Below are 20,819 nucleotides of genomic sequence, written 5' to 3' on the forward strand. Positions count from 1 at the left end.
AGATACTTGAGTTCATCTGATGAACTTCAGACAAGAATGAACATCTGAAAACAACCAAAAATGTCAAGACTTTATTTCATCTCTATTTATTTATCAAAGGTTAATTACAATTTATTTTCTCCCATTTGAATGCAGTGTTTTCAAAACTGGTTTAAAATTTCCCTGAAAATCTCTGAACTAGTCTCAGTGGTGACACCTGGTGGTGAGGTTGTGTTACTTCGCTGAAATTCATCTTAATCAGGGAGTTTAACTCGTCCTTTGTGTGTACAAAGTGCCATAATAGTTGATAGTTGCTTAAAGAAGCAGAGGAAACTATTTGAAAACCTTTTATACTGTTTTCTTTAAAGTGACGTATGAGATTGTCCTTTGGGAATGTTATACACACCTAGTTTATTGTAGGTTTCCAGTGAGCTGTTTCTCTTCCCTGAGGCCAACATGTAAAGGAGGAAAAGCTCTTAAAACAACAAGCCTTAATTAACAGTAAATAAGTCCCTACATACGTCGTCAACAGCACCTGGCTCTGGATTTGCATGTGAACGGGAGGAAGCACCTTAAAGCTCGTGCGTAAACACTCCTTATCACAACACCGTGACACGGAGTTGGGTTGGTGAATCTTTATCTGCTCGGTTGTTGTGCTTGTATGTGAAGTCGAAACGGTCGTTTTTTAGAGGACTTTTAACTCGGTCTTGCCAACTGTTTATGCGCTCTGGTGCAGGCCCGAGGAGAGGCTTAGTGGAGGTTTCTGTGGGGAGAAGAAGGGAGCCAGACAGGCGACAGTCAGCACTGTCTTGGCCTCAGGGCAGAGGCAGGGAGCGAGCAGGCGAGCCAATGAGAAGGAGACATCCACTCCTCTCTGTCCTGCCCGGCTTGGCTCTGCTCGGCGCGCCCTGTAATTAGGAGCTCTAGTTGGGTTGGGCGCCGCCACGGTGGACAGCCTGGCTGCTGCGTCAAGGGAGTTTGGGAACGCCAGCTCCAGACAGTGTGAGGATTTCGGAACACTCCTGCTTCAGAGTGGAGAGCGAACGCAACCAACAACAACAAAAGCCTGGAAATGAACGGGCAACCGTCACCTGTCTACGAGGAGGAGAAGCCTTCCCTCCCCGTGGCTGGGAGATCCATCTCGGCCACCAAAGATTCCCCGACCCGGCCGGAGTCCTCCTCCACAGACATGGGCTTCTACAGCGGACAGAGTGTGCTCCACGGCTCGCAGGATTTCTTCTCGGCGCAGCAGTCGTACTCAGCTCAGCACATGAACCCGTACGCGTACCACCACTACAACCTGAACGGGATGGGTCCTGGCGGTGCCTACCCTGTCGCCAAGGCAGAGTACTCTTACCCTCATGCAGCATACAGAGACCACGGCGCGTTCAGCAGGGAGGTCCAGTCAGCTCTGCACGACGCAGGTAAGTTCAACCGACACCAAAGTTACAATTTCCTCATTGAGACCAAATACGAAAAATCATTGGCTGGACACGTTGGATCATTTTGGAAACAATTTGATAAAAAGTGAAAGATCTAGACTTGACTCACTGCCCCCCCCCCCCCCCCCCCCCCCCCCACACACACACACAACACCACCACCACCGGCCTCCCTCCCCCAGCAAACAGGACTGTGTAAGATCCCATCCGTCTTTGTCTGAAGCCACACTGACCACCTGAGGCTGATGTATAGCAGGAGATCCTGTCTTGCCAAACCAACCCAATAATGATTGGGTTGGGTTTCATAATTTTTACGCACGAAGGAAATGAAGTTATTCTTATAATGCAGTTTTACACTGCCTTCTGTATCCTACTCTCTTTACACCACATACATATTTGGGGGTATTTAGCTGATTCTAGTCTTGTAAATAAAAACATAGGCTACATGTCACAACGTATAGAATAAAAATCAATAGTTTTTCAGCTCTAAAATATTTCTACAAAGTAAAAGTACATTAAAACAAATTAAGAATTCAGAGATGCTGATGAGCAGCTGGACAAGTAGCATCACTGACATGTATTTCTGCTGAAAAGTAGCAGATTTCAAAGTTCATCATTTTTATTTCCCCAAATTAAAGTTTTAAAAAATTGCATAAAGTGGGTTTGCAGACAGTAAATATCATATTAAATTAAGGGGTGTCACAAATTAGTAATGATGCACTTAAATAACTCTAAATGAGGTGTAAGAAAGGCAGATAATTGCTAGGCAGCCTTCATCCTACTTGTGATCCACCGTAAATATAAGCTTACGGTAAACTAACATGTTTATGATTTCCTCTGAGCTTGTTTCAGATTTGATTTTGACAGGAAAATGGAGATCAGCCTAAAGGCCTTTGGATGGATGCCACAGCCTCATCCTAATGTTTTTAACTTCCCCCATATCAACAAAGAACAAATTCATTGGTGTTATACGGACCAACTGAACAGTTTATGCCAACATAGATAAACTATCTGTATAAAGAATTGGGTTAAAACTCGAACATTGTTCATGATTATTATAAGGACATTACACTGTCACCCTGAGGTCACTGAACTCAACACCCTGATCCTGTAGTAGCATTAAAGAGCATGAAGTTGAACTTTTTCAACGACAAAAACATTTTTGCTCCGTAACCTCCCCTTTGTCTACGAACTGGGTACAAAAGCTTTTTCCTTTGGCTGCGTTTCGAGCTTGGAGGATGTTTCTGTGCAAACTACAGAGGAAAAACAAACTCGACGGACTGGTGTGCTGTTTTTGACATTCCAGTTGGGAGTTGACTCCTGGAAAGGGCCTCTGGCCCTCTGCCACGCACATCAGGTGTCACGACATGTCAGTCAGCCTTGGCCTTTGAATCATTCAACGAGGACGCGTCCTTATCACGCGAGGCCCCTGGCCACACCCAAACATAAAGACAACTAAACAAACAAATATGTAAACAGGTAAACCATTTCAAAAATTAAAATCTTTAAATCTGGTAAATAATGAGAATATTGGTAAGAGATATTAATATAATGATTAATATTAAAAAAAATTAAAGCCCACTCCCATGTAGCCCCCCAACACACACACACACACACACACACTCACTCGTAAATGTACCCTAACACGAAACACATATGTATTTTTTATTTTTATTTCCTATTTCTAAATCAACTGTTCACTTTTTTTCAAAACCTGTTTCCAAGTTAAAACTCTCGGAATCAAATACTTTATTTCTTGTGATCCAAAAGTATAAAACACTGGACTCGTGACATCACATTTACACCAAATGTTGAATCTCATTTGGAATATAAATGTATGAAATATATTTCAAAATTTTGACTGACTATATTTTTCATTAATTATAATTATTTAGAATAGTTTTGATGAAATCTGTTCGATCATTAAAATAAATGAAAACATGTCTACTGGCTAATACACACAATTGTTGGTTTCCAGATTAAGGTAATAAACAACGTGTGCTGATTCCATGTAAACAAATATTAGTTGTATATTTAAATAAAGACAAAAAAGAGAGTGATACGAGAATGGAGCAGGAGTGGGGAGCGATGTGTACAAGTGGGCCTCCAGGCTACATGAAAAGCACCTATAAATCTCGGTCTCCCTCCCCAGCTGTGGGAGACAGTCCGACCAAAATTATAAGTTCACAGTGCTGTCGGAATTTCTTTGAAATTTCGGGGCTGCAGCGGCCGTGGTTATTTCTGTACAAACTGCCCTGTACGAGTTTATTCCACTGAAGAAGTGTGACGTTTTTTTTGTAAACTCGGAGAGGTGACAGTGGCGCGTTGCAGTAATATAACAAGGCTTTTCCTGTGTCCCCCTCCCTGCAGTGAAGGAGGAACCAGACGTCGAGGTTCGGATGGTCAACGGGAAGCCCAAGAAGGTGCGCAAGCCCCGGACCATCTACTCCAGCTACCAGCTGGCCGTCCTGCAGAGGAGGTTCCAGTCAGCTCAGTACCTGGCGCTGCCAGAGCGGGCCGAGCTGGCCGCTCAGCTGGGCCTCACACAGACACAGGTGAGGCTGCAGGACACCGTCCTCAGGTCGCCGAGCAGCACCGGAGCTGCTGAAGTGCTGCTGCAGCTGAGGCATGACCGGGATCTGAAATAGAAATAGAAGCTTTGGAAGCATTTGACATTCAAAATTCAAGTTTCAAGTCCTGCGGGCAGTTTGTCCGATTGTGTGTCAGCTGTGAGCTCAAATTTGAGGACAAAGTACTGAACGCTGTCGAACTGTCAGCTGAGGTGTGAAAGATGAAAGCAGCTGAAGTGTCATCTAAAGAGAAAGCAGTCGAAACGTCGCCTGAACTGTAAACAATGAAAGTAACAGGAAGTTTAGCTGAAGTTGGATCGTCCAGGTGTTTAAGTGCTCTGAAAATAGTTTTTCCAGTTGACCTGAGAGGGTTGACGAGCCGTTGAAATGTCAACGTATTTGAGCTGTCGGATGAAAAGCACAAATTGGTTGAAGTCAGCTGATGTGGAGGCTGAAGTGTGTATATGGTAAAAGTTGAAGTGCCAGCAAGTTCCAGTTTCCAGTTCCAGATAAATTGAACATGTAATAAGAATAGAAGAGCAACCTTTGCCTGAATGCTGCTCAGTGATCGCTGTGTTGGGACTGTTGCGTCAGTCTGGTTGTTCCAGTCCTAATCTCCGTGCCCTCAGGATTTACTACCTCATGAATTATCTCTGCTCGAGTGATAAAAGACCAAATTTGAGTCGCGGGCTGTTTTATCCCAGCGGCTGTAAATCATTGCTCAGGTAACATTCACAAGCTTTAACGAAACAAAGACACGAGCGCCGTCACACTCAGCTGGAAACATGTGGTAGTTATGCTGTGGATTTAGTATTGGTTTTAATAATAATGTCCTTTTTAAACTCACAGTGTCATAATATTACATTTGGAGTAGCTGTGGATAATCTGTAATAAACTTTTGTGCTCTACTTAATATTACAACCGAACTTTGAGAGAATAAAGATGATTTTTCAGTAGTTGTATTTGAGTTCATCATAAACTGAGAGGCTGAACTGAAAACAACTGGAGCAACAAAATGTACAAATATGTATAAATATGCAGATGAAGTTACTACAGCAAGACAAGAGGCTTGGAAAATAGTTTTTAAAGCTGCGATTAAAGCCGAACGTTGTTTCTGAGCGAATGTTTTTGTCCATCTGAGGAATTCAAATTTCATTTTTTAACGTTGTTTTGGTCGACACCAACTTGGGAACCAAACATCTTTCTCTTCAGCTGCTGAACACCACATCATGTTCACCAGCTCGTCGCCAACTCTGTCTGTTATTTGGTTCGGGCACTTTCCATAGACGAGGATTATCAGAGCTCTGTTGCTGAAAACTCCTGAAAACTTTGACCAGAAACAAGGTTGAGAAAACCAAGACAAGGAGCCACAGTCGGCTTAAAAACAAAGGAAAAATAAAAGGTTGTAAAAAAGAAAGGTCAATTTAAAGCTTTGTTTAATTCATTTTTTAATCTTGCCAACCCTGAAACGTGTGTTTGCTCCCTGTTTGCAGTCTTTGTGTGAAGCGAAGCTTGCTGCTGGCTGGAGCTGCAGGGTTTCCATCCAAACACAACGTTAGCGCTAATCTTCTCATTTGACTGTATTCATCTGTGCTTCAGCTAGCGGCCTGAGGCGACAACCAGGCACTACTCGGATAACATACCCAAATCTCTGGCCCAATGTTTCAGTCCAGTGGAATTGTGGGTAATGTAGGCACCTGGTTGTGACGAGGAGGAATCTGTGTTATGAAATAGATAATATCTCTGCTTCTGCTGCATCGATTTTATTCCTCGTTTAAAGGCTTTTAATAGTTCACGTCACACAGTTAGAGCAGCTCAAGTTTTAATTTGGACATATACACAACTAAATCCTATACGAATGGATCGCATGCATGCTTTGACTCGAACAGTGCTCAACAAAATCAAATTTGACCGCTATGCTAATCAATATTTTTCATCTTCTTGTTCTGATAAACCCACAGAAAGATTTCACTCAACTGCTCGGCTTCCTTACAGCTAGCTGCTGTACATAGTGGGATATCTAGAGAGAGATAGGCTATCATTTTCTTGGGAATTAGTGAGAACCAAACCCGAAGCTTGAAAGAGTGAAACCTGGACTTGCAGGTAGGTTTTGTCACCTGTAGATAGAGACAGGGAAGCTGTCTGTTAAGCTAACCAGCTGCTGGCTGCAGCTCCATTGTTATCGACATATAAAGAAGTATCAAATTGTTCTGTGTGTATTTTCCAAAATTTCAGGGTGAAAATATGTCGGGTTGTTGTTACAGTTTATTTCGCTGCCCCCTGGTGGCCAAAAATCGATTGCTATCACTTAAAATTCTTTAAGTTGCTTCAACATTTCACGATCTTCCTTCCAGGTCAAAATTTGGTTCCAGAATCGTCGCTCCAAGTTTAAGAAGCTGTACAAGAATGGAGAGTTTCCGCTTGGCGACATTCCTCTCGAACACAGTCCAGATGCCAGCGATTCCATGGCCTGCAACTCTCCACCGTCCCCACCTGTCTGGGAAAACAACAACAACAACAACAACAACAACAACAGCAACACCAATAACCAAAACAGCAACAACAGCGGCAGCAACACGAACAGCAGCAGCATCAAGAGCAGCACAATTGTGGATCCGACCAGCAGGGGGCCGGGTCCCTATCAGCCTCCGGTCAACTCCTCGCCTGCCTACATGGCGGAGTACACTCACCAGAACTGGTACCAGCAGCAGGGTGCACATTTAGGTCTGGCACAGTCAGGCCCGGCGCACCACCCAGCACCAACGGCCCCGTCGGCCGCCCAGAGCATCGGAGCCGTCTACTAGCACACTAACATGGACTCGACAACACTTCGACCGGACCAGCGGCAGGATTATTTGTGGGAGCGTTTCTGTGAACAGAAACATCGAACAGCGATCATCAGACACGAGTTGTGACTTTAGAAAGCAGACGAGTGTCAGTTACCTTCTTCTCCTGAACTCATGCTCGTGGAGATCAGGGAGATTTAAGATTTAAGTTTTTCAGTGCTGAGACTGATACTGACATTTTTATTTGAAATTACTGATAACAGAAAATATTTTGTGTATTTAATATCTGAAATGTAACCATATTTATGTCAAAAACATATTATTATAATTATTCAGTGTTGTCATTGACATTTTATTCTCGAAAGGGTCTCTGACACTAAAACTGAATACTACTGAAAGTCTGCCAGCAAGCGAAAGCCCACCACACCATCACAGGAAGATTTAACACGATACGATGAAGGCGGACAACACTGAGAGGCTGATGACCTTTGAAATATGACACCAACATCAGCCCAACAATAGTTCTAAAATGCAAAATTGACAAAATACAAACCCACTGTCATTGAATTTAAACTGAATTTTCAGTGGGGAAGAACATGTTGTCTGAGCCAACACGTGGTTTAATTTATCTTTAAAACATGGAAGGAGCAGATCATTAAAGTGTGAATGAAGGTGAAGAAGAGCTGGTTCTTGTGCTCTTGGTTTAGAGGAAAGGCTGAGATAAAAAAAAAAGGAGTTTGTTACCGTCGGTCGGCGCCACACCAGCTGCCTCAGCTGATGTCGTGCAAAGCTGTAGCTACAGAGTTAGCATCCAAAAACTAGTGCGCAACAAGTCAACCTCCGCGTCTCTTCTCGGGGCTAAAGCCTCTGATCAGACAGGACACCCAAAACTCCGGCCAAACTGTCGACGGTCAAGGTGCATTATGGGTAACGTAGGCATCAGGTTTTGACAAAGAAGAATGTGAGGAATAAAAAAGACAAATTCAATCTGCATTGATTTTGATACTTTTTCCATCATGAGACCGAAACTGTGACGGCAGCGAAACGCTGAATCAGTGCAGAATTCTTTTCAGGGTTTTTAGTTGATTTCACATTTTAAAGCAGTTCAAAAGGTCAAACTTAGAAAATGTGATGTTTACTGGGTTGAAACCAAATCAATTGGTCAGAAGATGCTAAAAACGAGAGAAAATGCTTTCGAAAAAAAGTTCCTTAAAAGCTGCTTGAATGGATATTTTGATATTTTACTATTTGTAATGTGAAAACGGCCACTCTTACTGAGAAAACTCCCAACACAACCCAAAGTAATCACTCAAATCCTTTTTTCTACGATGCAGCTTGTGAACACAGAGGATTTAGTGAAGACCACTATAACTTATTCTGGAGAACTGATTTGAATTCTTATTGAAAAACGGTCTATCACGAGAAACACTGATAAATTATCAGTGTTTCTGATCATTTCAGAGGTTTTTATATTCACAAGTGCTACAAAACTGGATCCCAAAGAAATATTTCCTGAGTTTTAATATCTCCACGCGCACAGAAGACATTACGCATATATTTTTTTCTCTTGGTCAGTCGTACACTCCTTGAGGAGGAAACTAATCTGGTGTGAAATAGTTGGAGTGGCCCTTTAATTCCTGCTCTCAGACACTACGTGGCCCTGGCTGCTCTAAAAGTTACTACAAAGGTGACATCATAACAAGCTGGTGCTAAAACATATGAACAATAAATTGTATATATTCCATATTCTGTGCTGTACTCAGGATTTTGTATTTATAGTGTCAGCTGTAGGTTTTAAAGTAACACAACAGTTTCTGAAACCTTTTTGTTTCAAGACCAAAAAAAAAATAAAGTGTTTTTTTGTGTGTTTCAATGAGCTACTAGTGTGAACGTGTGCGTGAGTTTCCGTGTGAACGCGGAGGAAGGTGTTGTGCTGACGGAGCGTCCCTGCTGCACCGTCAGAGTGAGTCAGACGGCAGATACCGGTTGCACCCATCCATGTATTCGACACTCACATGCAGAGTGCGTGTAAAGGAGGTTGTGGGAGGTGACAGTGCAGCAGACACTCTGGAGTCTCTGCTGCTAATAACACACCGCTGACACACACAGACGGGTGTACGCTGCTTTCATGTGGCACACAGTTGGAAAGGGGAGGAGAGACGTGTGTGTGTGTGTGTGTGTGTGTGTGTGTGTGTGTGTGTGTGTGTGTGTGTGTGGTGTGTGTATAACAAACAAGCTGCTCTCCAGGCTCTCAACCAACCAAACCCGCAGGTTAGCCAACAAAAAGAGGGCGTGACGAGGAAGAAAAACAGACCGGCACGCTTTCCAACAATGTTACCAAGACTTTAAAATACTTCAAATATTCCTTTGTGTTGGTTGAAATGTTTTGGTCATTTAAAGGAACGGCTCAGCGTTGTGGGAAATATGCTCGGCCTTCTCACAAACAGCGAGATGAGAAGATTGATACGAGTCTGGTGACTGCTCAGTAAATGAACTAGTTGAGAATGGACCTGCTGTCAGGAGGCGACTGATCACTATAAACACATATCTGCATATGAAAGCAGACGTTTTTAAAAAAAAAAAGCTTAAAACAAGGAACATCGACATCAGACGATATATTCCGAGAACCGAAGCCCGTCGTCACAAAGAGGAGAAGAGACGGGTTGAAATGCCAACAGAGAGTTTTATTTAAAATGAACAAAGTTAAACTCTAAAGATGAATAACATCAGCGGTGAGTGGAACTCACGGAGGGGTGAGAAATGTGTGCGCTGGCGTTGAAGGTGAAAGGTGACGTCAGCCGAACCGAACCAGGAGATGTGGAGCCTCAGAGAGACGCTGAAAGCAGGCAGGTGTTTGTAGCTCTGGTGGAGGCCGACAGGTGACACGCTTCACCTCCACGAGCCTCCTGACCGCAGCCTCATGCAGGAAGAGGCCGGTTGAGCCTCAGCAGGTAGAAAGGGAGCGGTCGGCGCTATTCAGACGACACGCTGATGGAAACCGGAGGCTCTTCGATACCACCGTCTTGTTCCGCTGCAGACCGACTCTGCATCCTCATGATCAGCTCACCTGCTGCGTCCAAAGGCGACAAAATCCACCGACCAGCACGTCTAAAACAAACAAACCTAAAATACCTGTTTAGCTGAATGTGTACAACGAGTAGCTTGCAGTTGAAAACCAGTCAAGTTTGAGTTTACATCCATGATTTGTGATATTGACAAACTGAAGATGAACCGAATGCAACGGAGGCTTCAGCTTCATCTGGAGATACTCAAGTTCCTCCTCATAACATATTTCACCTTAAAAAACATATTCCAGCGTGCTTTCTGTCAGTATTAACCTGAATTACTTCATAGCATATTGTTTTACATCCTTATCAACTGTCTCCTCCTTTTGATCCACTGCATTTCAACATCATAGGATTTTACAGGAAATCTTCACTTTTCACTTTTCGCCTTGTCTTCCCTTGTCTTTACTCTTTATTTCTACCGTTTTCTACCGACAACACAGGCTTCATTTTCTGGCCTTTAATTGCGTCTACGACCGTTGTCTGTGTTCCTTGGAGGTAACAGCACCATCCAACTTCTATAATCCATTTTGTGGCAGGAGCCTCTCAATTACAGTCAGCAGAGAGGAACAACGGTGCGCTCTCATTACTATTATTACTACTTTTATTATTATCATTACTGTGTGACATCCAGGTCAATCAATTTGGTCAATTTAAAGTACTTTGATGTTATGCGGGTCTATCAGTGCACGTAGCATGGTTAGCTTCAGCATCAACCCTCCTGAACAACATACACGGTTGTGGAGCAACGCATGCTGCAGCCAGAGATCCTCTGAGCCGCCGTCCGTGTTGTTGGAGCCTTCAGCTCCCAGCTGTCAGAGAGGAATGTTTAAGAACGTCACCGGGAGACAGACGGGAAGGCAAACAGGGACTTGTAGCGACCTGCGACTGCTACTTCGCAGGATAAAACGTTTTCCGCCAAAGACGTTGTCGGTTTTTGGCTGACAGTTTGTATTTTGAATGAGTAATCAGCAGCTCACAGTCCTGCTTCCAAAGACAAACATCCAGCTGGTGTTGTGATTCCTTGTTTTGTGAATCTGCCTCGAGTGTTTCCCCAACCAGAGACATCGAGTGCTTCATCATTTCTGCTGCTGTGTAAAGGAGGAGGTGAACTGAGGTGAGCTTTTACACTCCTGCTCTTCACATTGGGAGGCAGGCTGACGAGGGCGAGACGAGGCGATGACATCAGCTGCTGCGAGCCGAGCTGAGAGGAAAGCTCAGCAGCGGAAGGAAAGTTTATAACAGTGTCATGAAAGATTGGGAGCTGACGTTACTTTCCGTTCCTCGCCTCCAGGTATGATCTGCGCAGCACGTTTTTGAACCGAACCAGGAGACGCTTGAAAGCCGACACCGCCTGATCTCTTCGCAGAGGGGATATTCTCTGACATGTCAAATGTTTCAGTATTCCTATTCTGTTTGTATTTTGGGGAATATCCTGAAGTGGCATGTAGACATTTATATGGCTCCCAAAAACTACAAAATCCAAAAATAAAATTCAAACCTTTGCACCCATGTCAGATACAATTTGGATCAAAGATCAAATCCTTTCTCTCAAAGTCATTACCAGAAAACAGATGTTATAAACATAAATTTATGCTACAATCTTTCCAGCAATATCTCAATAAATATAGGCTCAGACATGATGCAGTCCAGAACCACGACTTCAGCTGAATAATCCTGTTTTCTGATGAGGAGCTTTGACTTTGTGCAGCTGTCGAACTCGCAGTAAGCTCGCTTTGTGAGCGCTGAATTGTTAGCGGTGGTGTGTCGGTTACATGAGACCATGTCAACACCAAGCTGAGGACATTTTTAACTCATCTTCTTTGCTCTGTTTTGACTTTCATTTGACGGTCAGTTTAGGTGAGCGACGGCAAGAACAGACAAAACACATTTGTCTTTTCGTCTGTCTGCAGTTGGTACGTTGTGTTCTCACTACATTTAAACAAAGAGAAAATGACCTCATCTGTCTGATCCTGCCATCAAACATCCTCTGCTCAAATTTTCCAAATATAAATCAGAAACTCAACTATTCATGTGGCATTTAAGAGCAGCTTGCTGTGTTGTGAAACTAACAATGTATGACATGAATCTGACATCTCTTTTTATAAACAGAGAAAATACCACTTTCGTGCACGTTTTGTTGATATTTAGGTGATAATGCGAAACCATGACAACGTGACAGACCAATATCATTCCATTAATATCGGTCTAACTCTGATGCAGAGTACATTGCATGTACTTGGCATGTGCATACGCACACACACGCAGACACACACACACACACACACACACACACACACACACACACACACACGCAGACACACACACACACACACACACGCACACACGCAGACACACACACACACACACACACACAGACACACACACACACACACACACACACACACACACACACACACACACACACACACACCTCTGTAGTATCTCAGTTGCACTTAAAAACTAAGCGTGTATGTGTTTTTGCACCACATGGGTGAAGTTTAACAAGCAAATATAAAGTGACCCCCGCTGATTATGACTTGTTTTAATTAATGTGTTTTTTCCTCATCTCTCTCTCCCTCCCTCATTCTCTCGCTCGCTCGCCCTCTGCTTTCTCCTCTCTAGGGGGTCATATGCTGTCATCTGCCCAGTAGCAAGTTGTGAAGTCTTTTACAGTTTTTACATTTTTATCCTCACGCAAGCTCTTGAGTTTTGCTCCTCCATTTTCTCTCCATCTTGAACATGCTTGTTGTGTATTTTTCTTGTAAAACCCAAAATCTACAGTATTGTTTTTAATGTCTCTTTTCTCGATCCTCCGTCTTGTTGGAAAGCATGACAGTAGCTGCTTGAACACTCGAAATGAACATCTTGAACATGCTTTGATACAAATGAAGGTCAATGAATTTCACATTAAATGCACAAGAGTTCAGTAGAGGAGTAATTGCAGTAATGAGGCTGGCCGGGCTGACGGGCGAATGTTCTCTCCTTTCCTGGTTGTCTCACGTCTGTATTCCCAGAAAGGCCTTGTTTGTAGAAACAGATCAATACCTCATCCCGTAGAGCGATAAGGAAGAGATCCTCTCCATCTCCACTGCCAGCCTATCACGAACTAAATCAGTCACAGACAGACGCTCCTCTGTCCTCTCAGTATTGTTGGTCCATATCTTATCACCATAACGTCTGCTTAATTTTTAACATTATAAAAAAAAAAATCATAGTGTGAATACAGCAATGTTCCGGCACGTTGCTGTAATGATATGATATGATGTATGCGACATGTCAAAACTGACGCACAGCAACAACAAGCACGGCTGAACGTGTCTCACGGTGGAGGAGTTACTCCCAAAAAGGGGCGTGGCTTCAGTCCACTGCAGCCAAACATGAGACAGCCACACTTTGGGCTGTCTAGGCGTGAAAGTTACACGCAATTAAAAGTCATGTGACGCGGGATCATGTGACCAAGGTCACGCAACAGAGGTTTTGGCGTTATTAGGAGGGGTGGGGGGGGAGGGTATCACAGACTGCCATGTGGGACAATAAAGTTTTAACCCAGGAGGTGAAGCCGTTTTTCTTGAATTGTTTTTTGTATTTCCTAATAATGTGTCTCATTAACGATTTTACTGCCTCCTCAGCAACCTTTTCCTGATTGAGGGCTGCTCAGCTCTGAATTGTTCAACTCCCATCTGAAAGTGAGACCCACTCCGCCTCTGATCCAGTGTCAACACAAGCTGTCAATCATTTTAAAGGTTTCAGTCCTGCTTTGTTGGAGCTACTCTTTTGTTAACATGTGCAACAAAAATAGCTTCTTTTAAACATATTTCTCACAGTTTTTAATTAATAAAAGAATGGAAAACAGATCTTTAGGAAATGTCAGAAATGCTCCTGTGCTTTTCCATCTGTGATTGACTGACAGCAGTCGGCGTGTTGAAGCCCGGCAGGAGAACGAGAAGCGAAGTAAGCAGAGCGTCTCTACAGCTTCATGTCATGGGTGGACAGTTGTTGTTTGTGCTACTGAAGAGTCGGAGGAACAAAGTCTCCATCCATGAAAAATAATGTAGAGAACAAACTGCATTTGACCAAATCAAAGATGTATATTGAGCTACAATTTAGATCTTATCAAGAGTGTTTTATTATTCAAGAACAGAAGCCGACATAATACTGCTTTCTGTCATTTTAGTGAAAGTGTGCCCGTGTGGCTCTTTGCTTTCTCTCTGGTTTTAGTTGTCTTCCTCCTTTGCCTCCTCTTCAGCAGACCCCATTGTGCTGCTATGTTCCCCTCAGCCCCCCGCTGGCCTCCATCAGTTCATTAGGACAATACGACATGTCTGAAGTATTCCATAAAACTCGACGGTGTGAACTCTGCCAGGGGCAACAGGATGCTGCTCGCAGTAGCAGACTAAACGAGTTGAGGCCTTTCAGTGTGGCCTTAAAGTAAAAAAAAGAAATGAGCTGTCGATCCTTGGAAGGAAAGAAAACAAGAACATATCTCTACATGTTAAATCATCAGCCAGCTCCACTGTGACTCCTCACTGAGACACATTTATACTTCTGAGGTCCGGTGATATCGTGGCAAAATGTTCTGGTTCCCCAACATGTGTTTCCCGTTGAAGAGACAACAGTCGACTGTCTCCGCGAGGTTTGAGAGGAAGAGGAAGAGTTTCCAGTGAGGACAACAGAGTATGAACTGGTTCACTGTTCAAGCCAAATCTCTTCCTGAAAACGAAGCCTCCTCATGTCTGTTATAAATGACTCCGTTCTCTGGTTGTTTAGCGTCCAAAGTGCAGCGTTGGTAATAATTCATTTTATTCTCCTGCTTACAACCCAAATTTAGCATATTGAAACATCATATAAACAGGTAATAGGGCATTTTAAAATGTTTATACATTTCAATTATAACTCTTAATAGAAGGCTATGTAAACAGATATTATGGTATTTGGACACCTGAGTTTAGGGAATGAATGGATGTGTAACTGTGTCTATTTAACAGAATCTCCCCTGGTGAGTAAAATTGCCTGTTTCCAGTCTGGAAAGACACTCTTGGTTATCTTACTGCAATTAAAGACTCAGCATTCTGCTTAATTGACCTTTCACCTTTAGGGAACTGCGTACAAGGCAGTTTTGAGGTGGAAAAAAACACATTGTTTGTATCTGTGCAACCACGTGTAGAGTACAAAAGCACATACTAATAACATGAATAATAGTAATTAAGATTCTGTTTAGATATGATTCTTTTATGTGGTTAGTTTTATCCCGAGGAAATCTCAACGAGGCTTAAGTAAGATTTTATGCATTTATATTCACATACAACAACACCATCTACACACGTCCTTATTCTTAATTAGCGCCATCTTTTCATCCTCCTTTACCAGCTGCACGGATTCCATCAATGTGCGTTGGTTTTGCAAACAAACCCTTCGCTCCCCACACGAAGTGGCCTGAAATGATAACTCGTTGATGTCAGTGTGTGCGCTCAAAAAATGCGACACACTTGACATGTTTGAACCCGAGTGTGGCGGTGCAACAGTTCCTCTGTCTGCCAGGAAAAAAGAGGATTTTATCACCTTTGAAAGAGACACATGCTCTGGAACGCCTCACACCTCCATGACTTTTTGTTTCCTTTTGTTTTCTTATTGAGTTGCATCTGAAGGTCATTTGGCCAAAATTTGATTTGTACTCCAACACAGTAATGGAATATAAAAGTATGGAATATACTTATATTCTATTTGCATTTTTTTGTCCCAAAAATAAATAAAAATCAAACCAAGTAACACATTTAACCTCAAGCAGCATAATACAGTAATGTATTCATGCAAATCTTTAATATTCAGTCATCAGACCAATTTGTTGTGAAAGGATTAGCCCTCGGTAATCTGGTTTGATGCAATCCATGACTTCCCTTCTCCTCTAGGGCCCGAGGCAGAAGGATATTTCCTTGACTGACAATTACAGATAATTACAGCGTCGGAGTGAAAGCTTTATTTAACAAGCTGTGTCCGAAATTACCTATAATTGATGTGGTCATTTTATAAAATCATTGACGATGTTTGACGACTCTTTTTGCGTTTCCAGATGTTTGCGGGGGCGAAAAACGTGACCTCCTTCTTCTGATTTACGACTTCAGAGAAAATGGCTCCAGGCCACTGGGGCGCACAAAGACCTTATACTGAGGAGGGACGTGTTAGTTTAGCAATGCCTTGCTCATGCCACAATTTAATATTATTTGTTAAAGATGCATGTTGGATGTAAATAAGCAACTCTAAATAGATTGGCAGGGATCAGTGGGTTTGATTTATTGCACATAACAAAGCGTATCCTGACACACAGCTAATAGATTATCGTTGGCAAAATATGAATTTACTGGTAGTATAATACACAACAGATGTGAGGACACCTCTGAGCAATGTCATAAATGTCAATTGAATCAAAGTTTTATCACCTTCCCGAGATTGCATCACTGCTATAAACTACAGTAAAAGTTTAGATTTACTATATTGGAGATATTCAGTGCAACAAAAGTCAGCAAATCTTTGATTACTGAGATTTAAATCTTTTATTTTTTCAGTACTGCATGGAGCCATTTATTTTAGATTTTGGAGTTGTGCTACTCTACTGCCTCTTTAAAACATCTTTGAGGAAGATTTAAGTCATTATAGCCAGATAGTATTTCGATATATTCTCAGGCACTCATACTAACCTGTAACTGTCGCTCCTCATCAACTCCCTCCTCTGTGCTTCACTGTCCGGACTTTGCATTCACTGTTGTTCTCCCGTCCAGTTTGACGCCAGACATGCTGGACTGAACAACCTCATCTTGGTCTCATTTCACCGACGGCTGTTCTCACGATGTTCTTCAGGCTTTTATCGCGTGTTTCTTTTTTTTTTTAGCAAAGTTTCATTTTGCAGTTTTGTGCCAAAGAGCAAGCTACAGCTTTTTTATTGGACACCACACATAAAGGTTGACTTTACCATGTCCTTCGTACTGTTTGAGTTGTCCCAGAAACTCTGATTTCCATTGATAACAGCTGTGCCAAGTCTGAATCACTTGCCTGTCTGTTGTTCAGAGATAAATTGTGCAGGTAGTAGACTGTTTGTAGCATCACTTCGGGATGCATTAGTGGTATCCATCTTCTAATATCTTTTTCCATAAATCAATCCATTAGGTTTAAAAAAAAAACTTAAAAAAAAAAAAACTTTAGTAATGAAAAAACGGATAATAGTATTGACATAGAACTGCTGAAGATACTTTGGATAAGATCAAATACAAATTTTAAACATACAGCAGTTCAAATCTATTCACTGTCATAGTATAATCTTTTTTTAATGATTGCTTTTTATGGTGCACAGTCATTTTTTTATACATAAAACAAAATGTTAATCAGTCCAAAAGTAATGAAAAACAGTTTCGAGTCAAACTGCTCAACAATGTACGAGGTTTCGAGAGGGTCTAAATCCTACACAGACAGACCAATCAACAATCAGCATCACAACAACTTTCTTGTCTTTATTTCTTTAATCTGATCTGTCTTTAACATGAGCAAACCAGAGGGTTTATTGAGTCAGTAAAGTTGAATAAAAACAATTATGAGAAAACCCTGAAGTGTGTACCTGCCCTACTGTAATGCCAATGACAAGACAAAAAAAATACAAAATAAAAATAAACTTCCTGAAATGTCCAAAATCAAAGATGTAGGGCTGGCATGAGCTTCAAATTGTAGCTTGAGTCGTAGCTTTATCAAACATATCTTGGCAGGCAGAGCTGCTCTGGAGGCAGAAATAAGTAGACATTTACGTTGGTTGTGTAACTTTAGGTAATATTCTTTGAAGCAAGATTACAGTTCTTAGAATAGAGTTGAATTCTACTGTGACTGTAAGGCTCCATTTTGGTATTTAACCATTATCCTCTGGTGGCGAAACAGTCTTTAAAGGACCATTATGTAGGATTTAGGGGGACGCATTGGAAGGAAATGGAATATAATATTACTAATTATGTTTTTATTAGTCACTTGAAACTAAAAGTCATTGTGTTTTAGACTGAGCCCTTCATAATGGACGAGCCCAACAGTCTCTATCCAGGGCCTCTTCCATTGGTCGCGAGTATTATTTGGAAGGGGAAAGTGAGGTGAGGGGTATTCAGTTGGTTGCAGTCTGTAAACTCACCATCAGGTGCCACTAAAACCTACACAATGCTTTTTAAAATCTCAACAGATTAACAAACAGTTTAGCACAAATTAGCTAACTGGGAAAATGACCTCCAAATATAACTGTGTAAGTATAAAAAAACCAACATGATTTTGGTGAGGAAGTCAGGACATCAGGAAGCCGGCTGGTTCAGGCTCAGAGTTGCAAAGTCTGATTTGAATTTGTAAGTTTAGCTAGGTTAACGCTACGATCTCTTGTGGCTGAATTGCATTTTCTTTAGTCTGCATTGGCTACGTGTGGCACTAACAACTGACCATTCAATCTTGAGAGTTGAACCACTGAGCAGTTTAACAAGATTTATATCTGCAATCCCGTTTGAAGCCAGCTGCAGCGACTCATGCTGCGAATCCCATCTGAACCATTTGGTTGGTTTTCACCAAAATACACTATTACTTGTTTTATTTGATATGCTACAGTTAGTTGTAGGTCGTATGTTCCCCGGCTCTGTATTGTCTAATAGGACATCGGCTATTGTGGGTTCGGATAGAGTTGAACTGGGGAGCCTTGGGAGCACAGGATCCTGGGAACTTAGGTACCTGGGAAAATAGATATGTTCCAATCCTGGTGACCAGTCTTGTGAAAGCTCGAGATAATGCAAATTCTATTTGTTTCGAACCGTAATAATCTTGTTAACCGATTATACATCAAATTTCACTACAGTTCATGTCTAGCACCTTGTCTATTTTTGCCTCCAGAGTGACTCGGACTCAAAACGATGTCCGTCCCTGACAGCTTCAGTTCAGGGTAGAAAAACGGGTAGAAATCCGTAATTTGTCCTGGAAGTGTGGAGACCTCCTGGCTGTCACATCATCTGAGTCCTCGGCATGGAGTCCTGCTGGTGTCCGGGGTACCAGTGTCCAAAATTGTTCATGTATCCTCCCGAGTGCACCGGCGCACCTTTGGCAGCCATGCTGATGTCCCACAGGGAGCACGGAGAGGAGGAGGACGGCGGTGGGGGGGCGAGGTGGTCCCCTTCAGGTCCACACGGGCCGTTCTTCATGATCTTCTTGTATTTGGATCGTTTGTTTTGGAACCATATTTTTACCTGAAGGACGGAGAAAGGGAGAAAGTAAGGACCCCTGTGATTGCACCGTCAGCGTTTCGAGCCGACGCCTTCAGGACGACCTTCACTGACCATCGCTGTGTTTTTAGGTCGTGGGTCACTGAATACTTTCTATAACAGCATGACGAGTTATTTTATCTTTTATACCGAGTTATTTTTTGTATTCTTACCATCACAAAGGTGTATGCGCTTTTTCTTCTAATTAATCCTATTACAGGCATATTTATACAACCACTGTTCCACAACTAAAATGACACAAAAAAAAAAAAAAAAAAAAAAAAATTGAAAAAAAATGTTGCACATCAATAAAGAATAGGATTATGCAAATAACTCAATTACTATGAAGCCATGCTCAGCCAGCATGCATTACGACCGCTCCCTTTCTACCTGCTGAGGCTCAACCGGCCTCTTCCTGCATGAGGCTGCGGTCAGGAGGCTCGTGGAGGTGAAGCGTGTCACCTGTCGGCCTCCACCAGAGCTACAAACACCTGCCTGCTTTCAGCGTCTCTCTGAGGCTCCACATCTCCTGGTTCGGTTCGGCTGACGTCACCTTTCACCTTCAACGCCAGCGCACACATTTCTCACCCCTCCGTGAGTTCCACTCACCGCTGATGTTATTCATCTTTAGAGTTTAACTTTGTTCATTTTAAATAAAACTCTCTGTTGGCATTTCAACCTGTCTCTTCTTTGCCGCCAGCGTTGAGCCGGATTGTGACAACAGGAACCTCGGTACTGATCAACTGCTCAAAAAAACACATCACAGCAGCAACAACAACAACAAAATTGATTTGCACAAATAAGCAGCATTTTGTGTTTACAGTCTCCACTGTTTGGTATTTGGTGATCCTTTTAGCAAATGCGTGAATAATACAGACACAATTGTAAAAGAATATCTTAAAATATTGAGTTGAATATCAAATTTTTCTGTGGTGAGAGATGATTGTCTTGTTGATATTATCGGCATATTTTCTGTTTCCAGTATTCTTCCAAATGAGGCATCACGTTACACAAAATGCCCTTCGGGCCACCTGTCAGCTTAGCTCCAACACATGAATCATGAATGATTACACCCATTCAGTGAAGGATACTTTTGTCCGTAACAGGTTTTAACTGCGTTGTAAAGAAAAAAAACAAACGCCCATCGGCCTGCTCTCCACGGTGAAAAGCTCTGGCTCGCAGCAGAGGAGAAAAAAGATAAAAGTGCAAGGAAAAGAAGAATAAAATCCTCCTGGCTCTAAAATTGTTCTTGTATTCTGACAGTCCTGGGAATTATTACCCGGGGAGTTTATGGGTATTTATGAAGATGGTTGAAGTGGTTTTATGGAAGATATATTATTCTATAAAAAAAAAAAATCTAATTTCAGACTGCTTTAATTGACTCTGAATATGTGGAAAAAATTATCCCTTTACCCGATAATCAAAAAGGCACCCAGTTTTCACACCCAGCTTTTGAGCTTAAACAGCCAAGAAGTCATGAAGAGTAAAATTCAACATTTAATGTGATCTCCATTGTTTCAGTTTCTGTTGACGTCAATCACAGCCTGTTAGAGGTTAGCTTTGATAGACACAAATATATAAAATGAAACGATCGCGCCATAAATATGCAATGCCAATGCTGTCATTTATAAATTAACTTGTAATTTTACTTCAAACTCTGCCCTCAAAATTCTTTTATTTCTATTTTTAGCAAACTCATGAGAATCAGGTCATTTCGGG

The 20,819-nt window shown here is 42.2% G+C and overlaps 2 protein-coding genes across 2 annotated transcripts in view; one reads left to right on the forward strand and one right to left on the reverse strand.

Moving 5' to 3' along the window:
• Positions 1-934: 934 nt before the first annotated feature.
• LOC138215279 (homeobox protein Dlx3b-like) lies at positions 935-8,651 on the forward strand. The gene is made up of 3 exons (XM_069177353.1): positions 935-1,403; positions 3,790-3,974; positions 6,344-8,651. The coding sequence occupies exons 1-3, from the start codon at positions 1,052-1,054 to the stop codon at positions 6,791-6,793; spliced, it is 987 nt and encodes a 328-aa protein (XP_069033454.1). The 5' UTR covers positions 935-1,051; the 3' UTR covers positions 6,794-8,651.
• An 8,665-nt stretch (positions 8,652-17,316) lies between these two features.
• Positions 17,317-20,819, reverse strand: part of LOC138215278 (homeobox protein Dlx4a-like) — a 14,629-nt gene continuing 11,126 nt past the window's right edge. The window contains exon 3 of the mRNA XM_069177352.1: positions 17,317-19,085. Coding sequence (XP_069033453.1) covers positions 18,843-19,085 — 243 coding nt within the window. The 3' untranslated portion in view covers positions 17,317-18,842. The remainder of the gene's footprint in view (positions 19,086-20,819) is intronic.

Source organism: Embiotoca jacksoni, unplaced genomic scaffold (genome assembly GCF_022577435.1).
Source record: "Embiotoca jacksoni isolate LCO1_2020_lvr unplaced genomic scaffold, fEmbJac1.0.p SCAF_71, whole genome shotgun sequence".
In the NCBI taxonomy this organism is placed as follows: Eukaryota; Metazoa; Chordata; class Actinopteri; family Embiotocidae; genus Embiotoca; species Embiotoca jacksoni.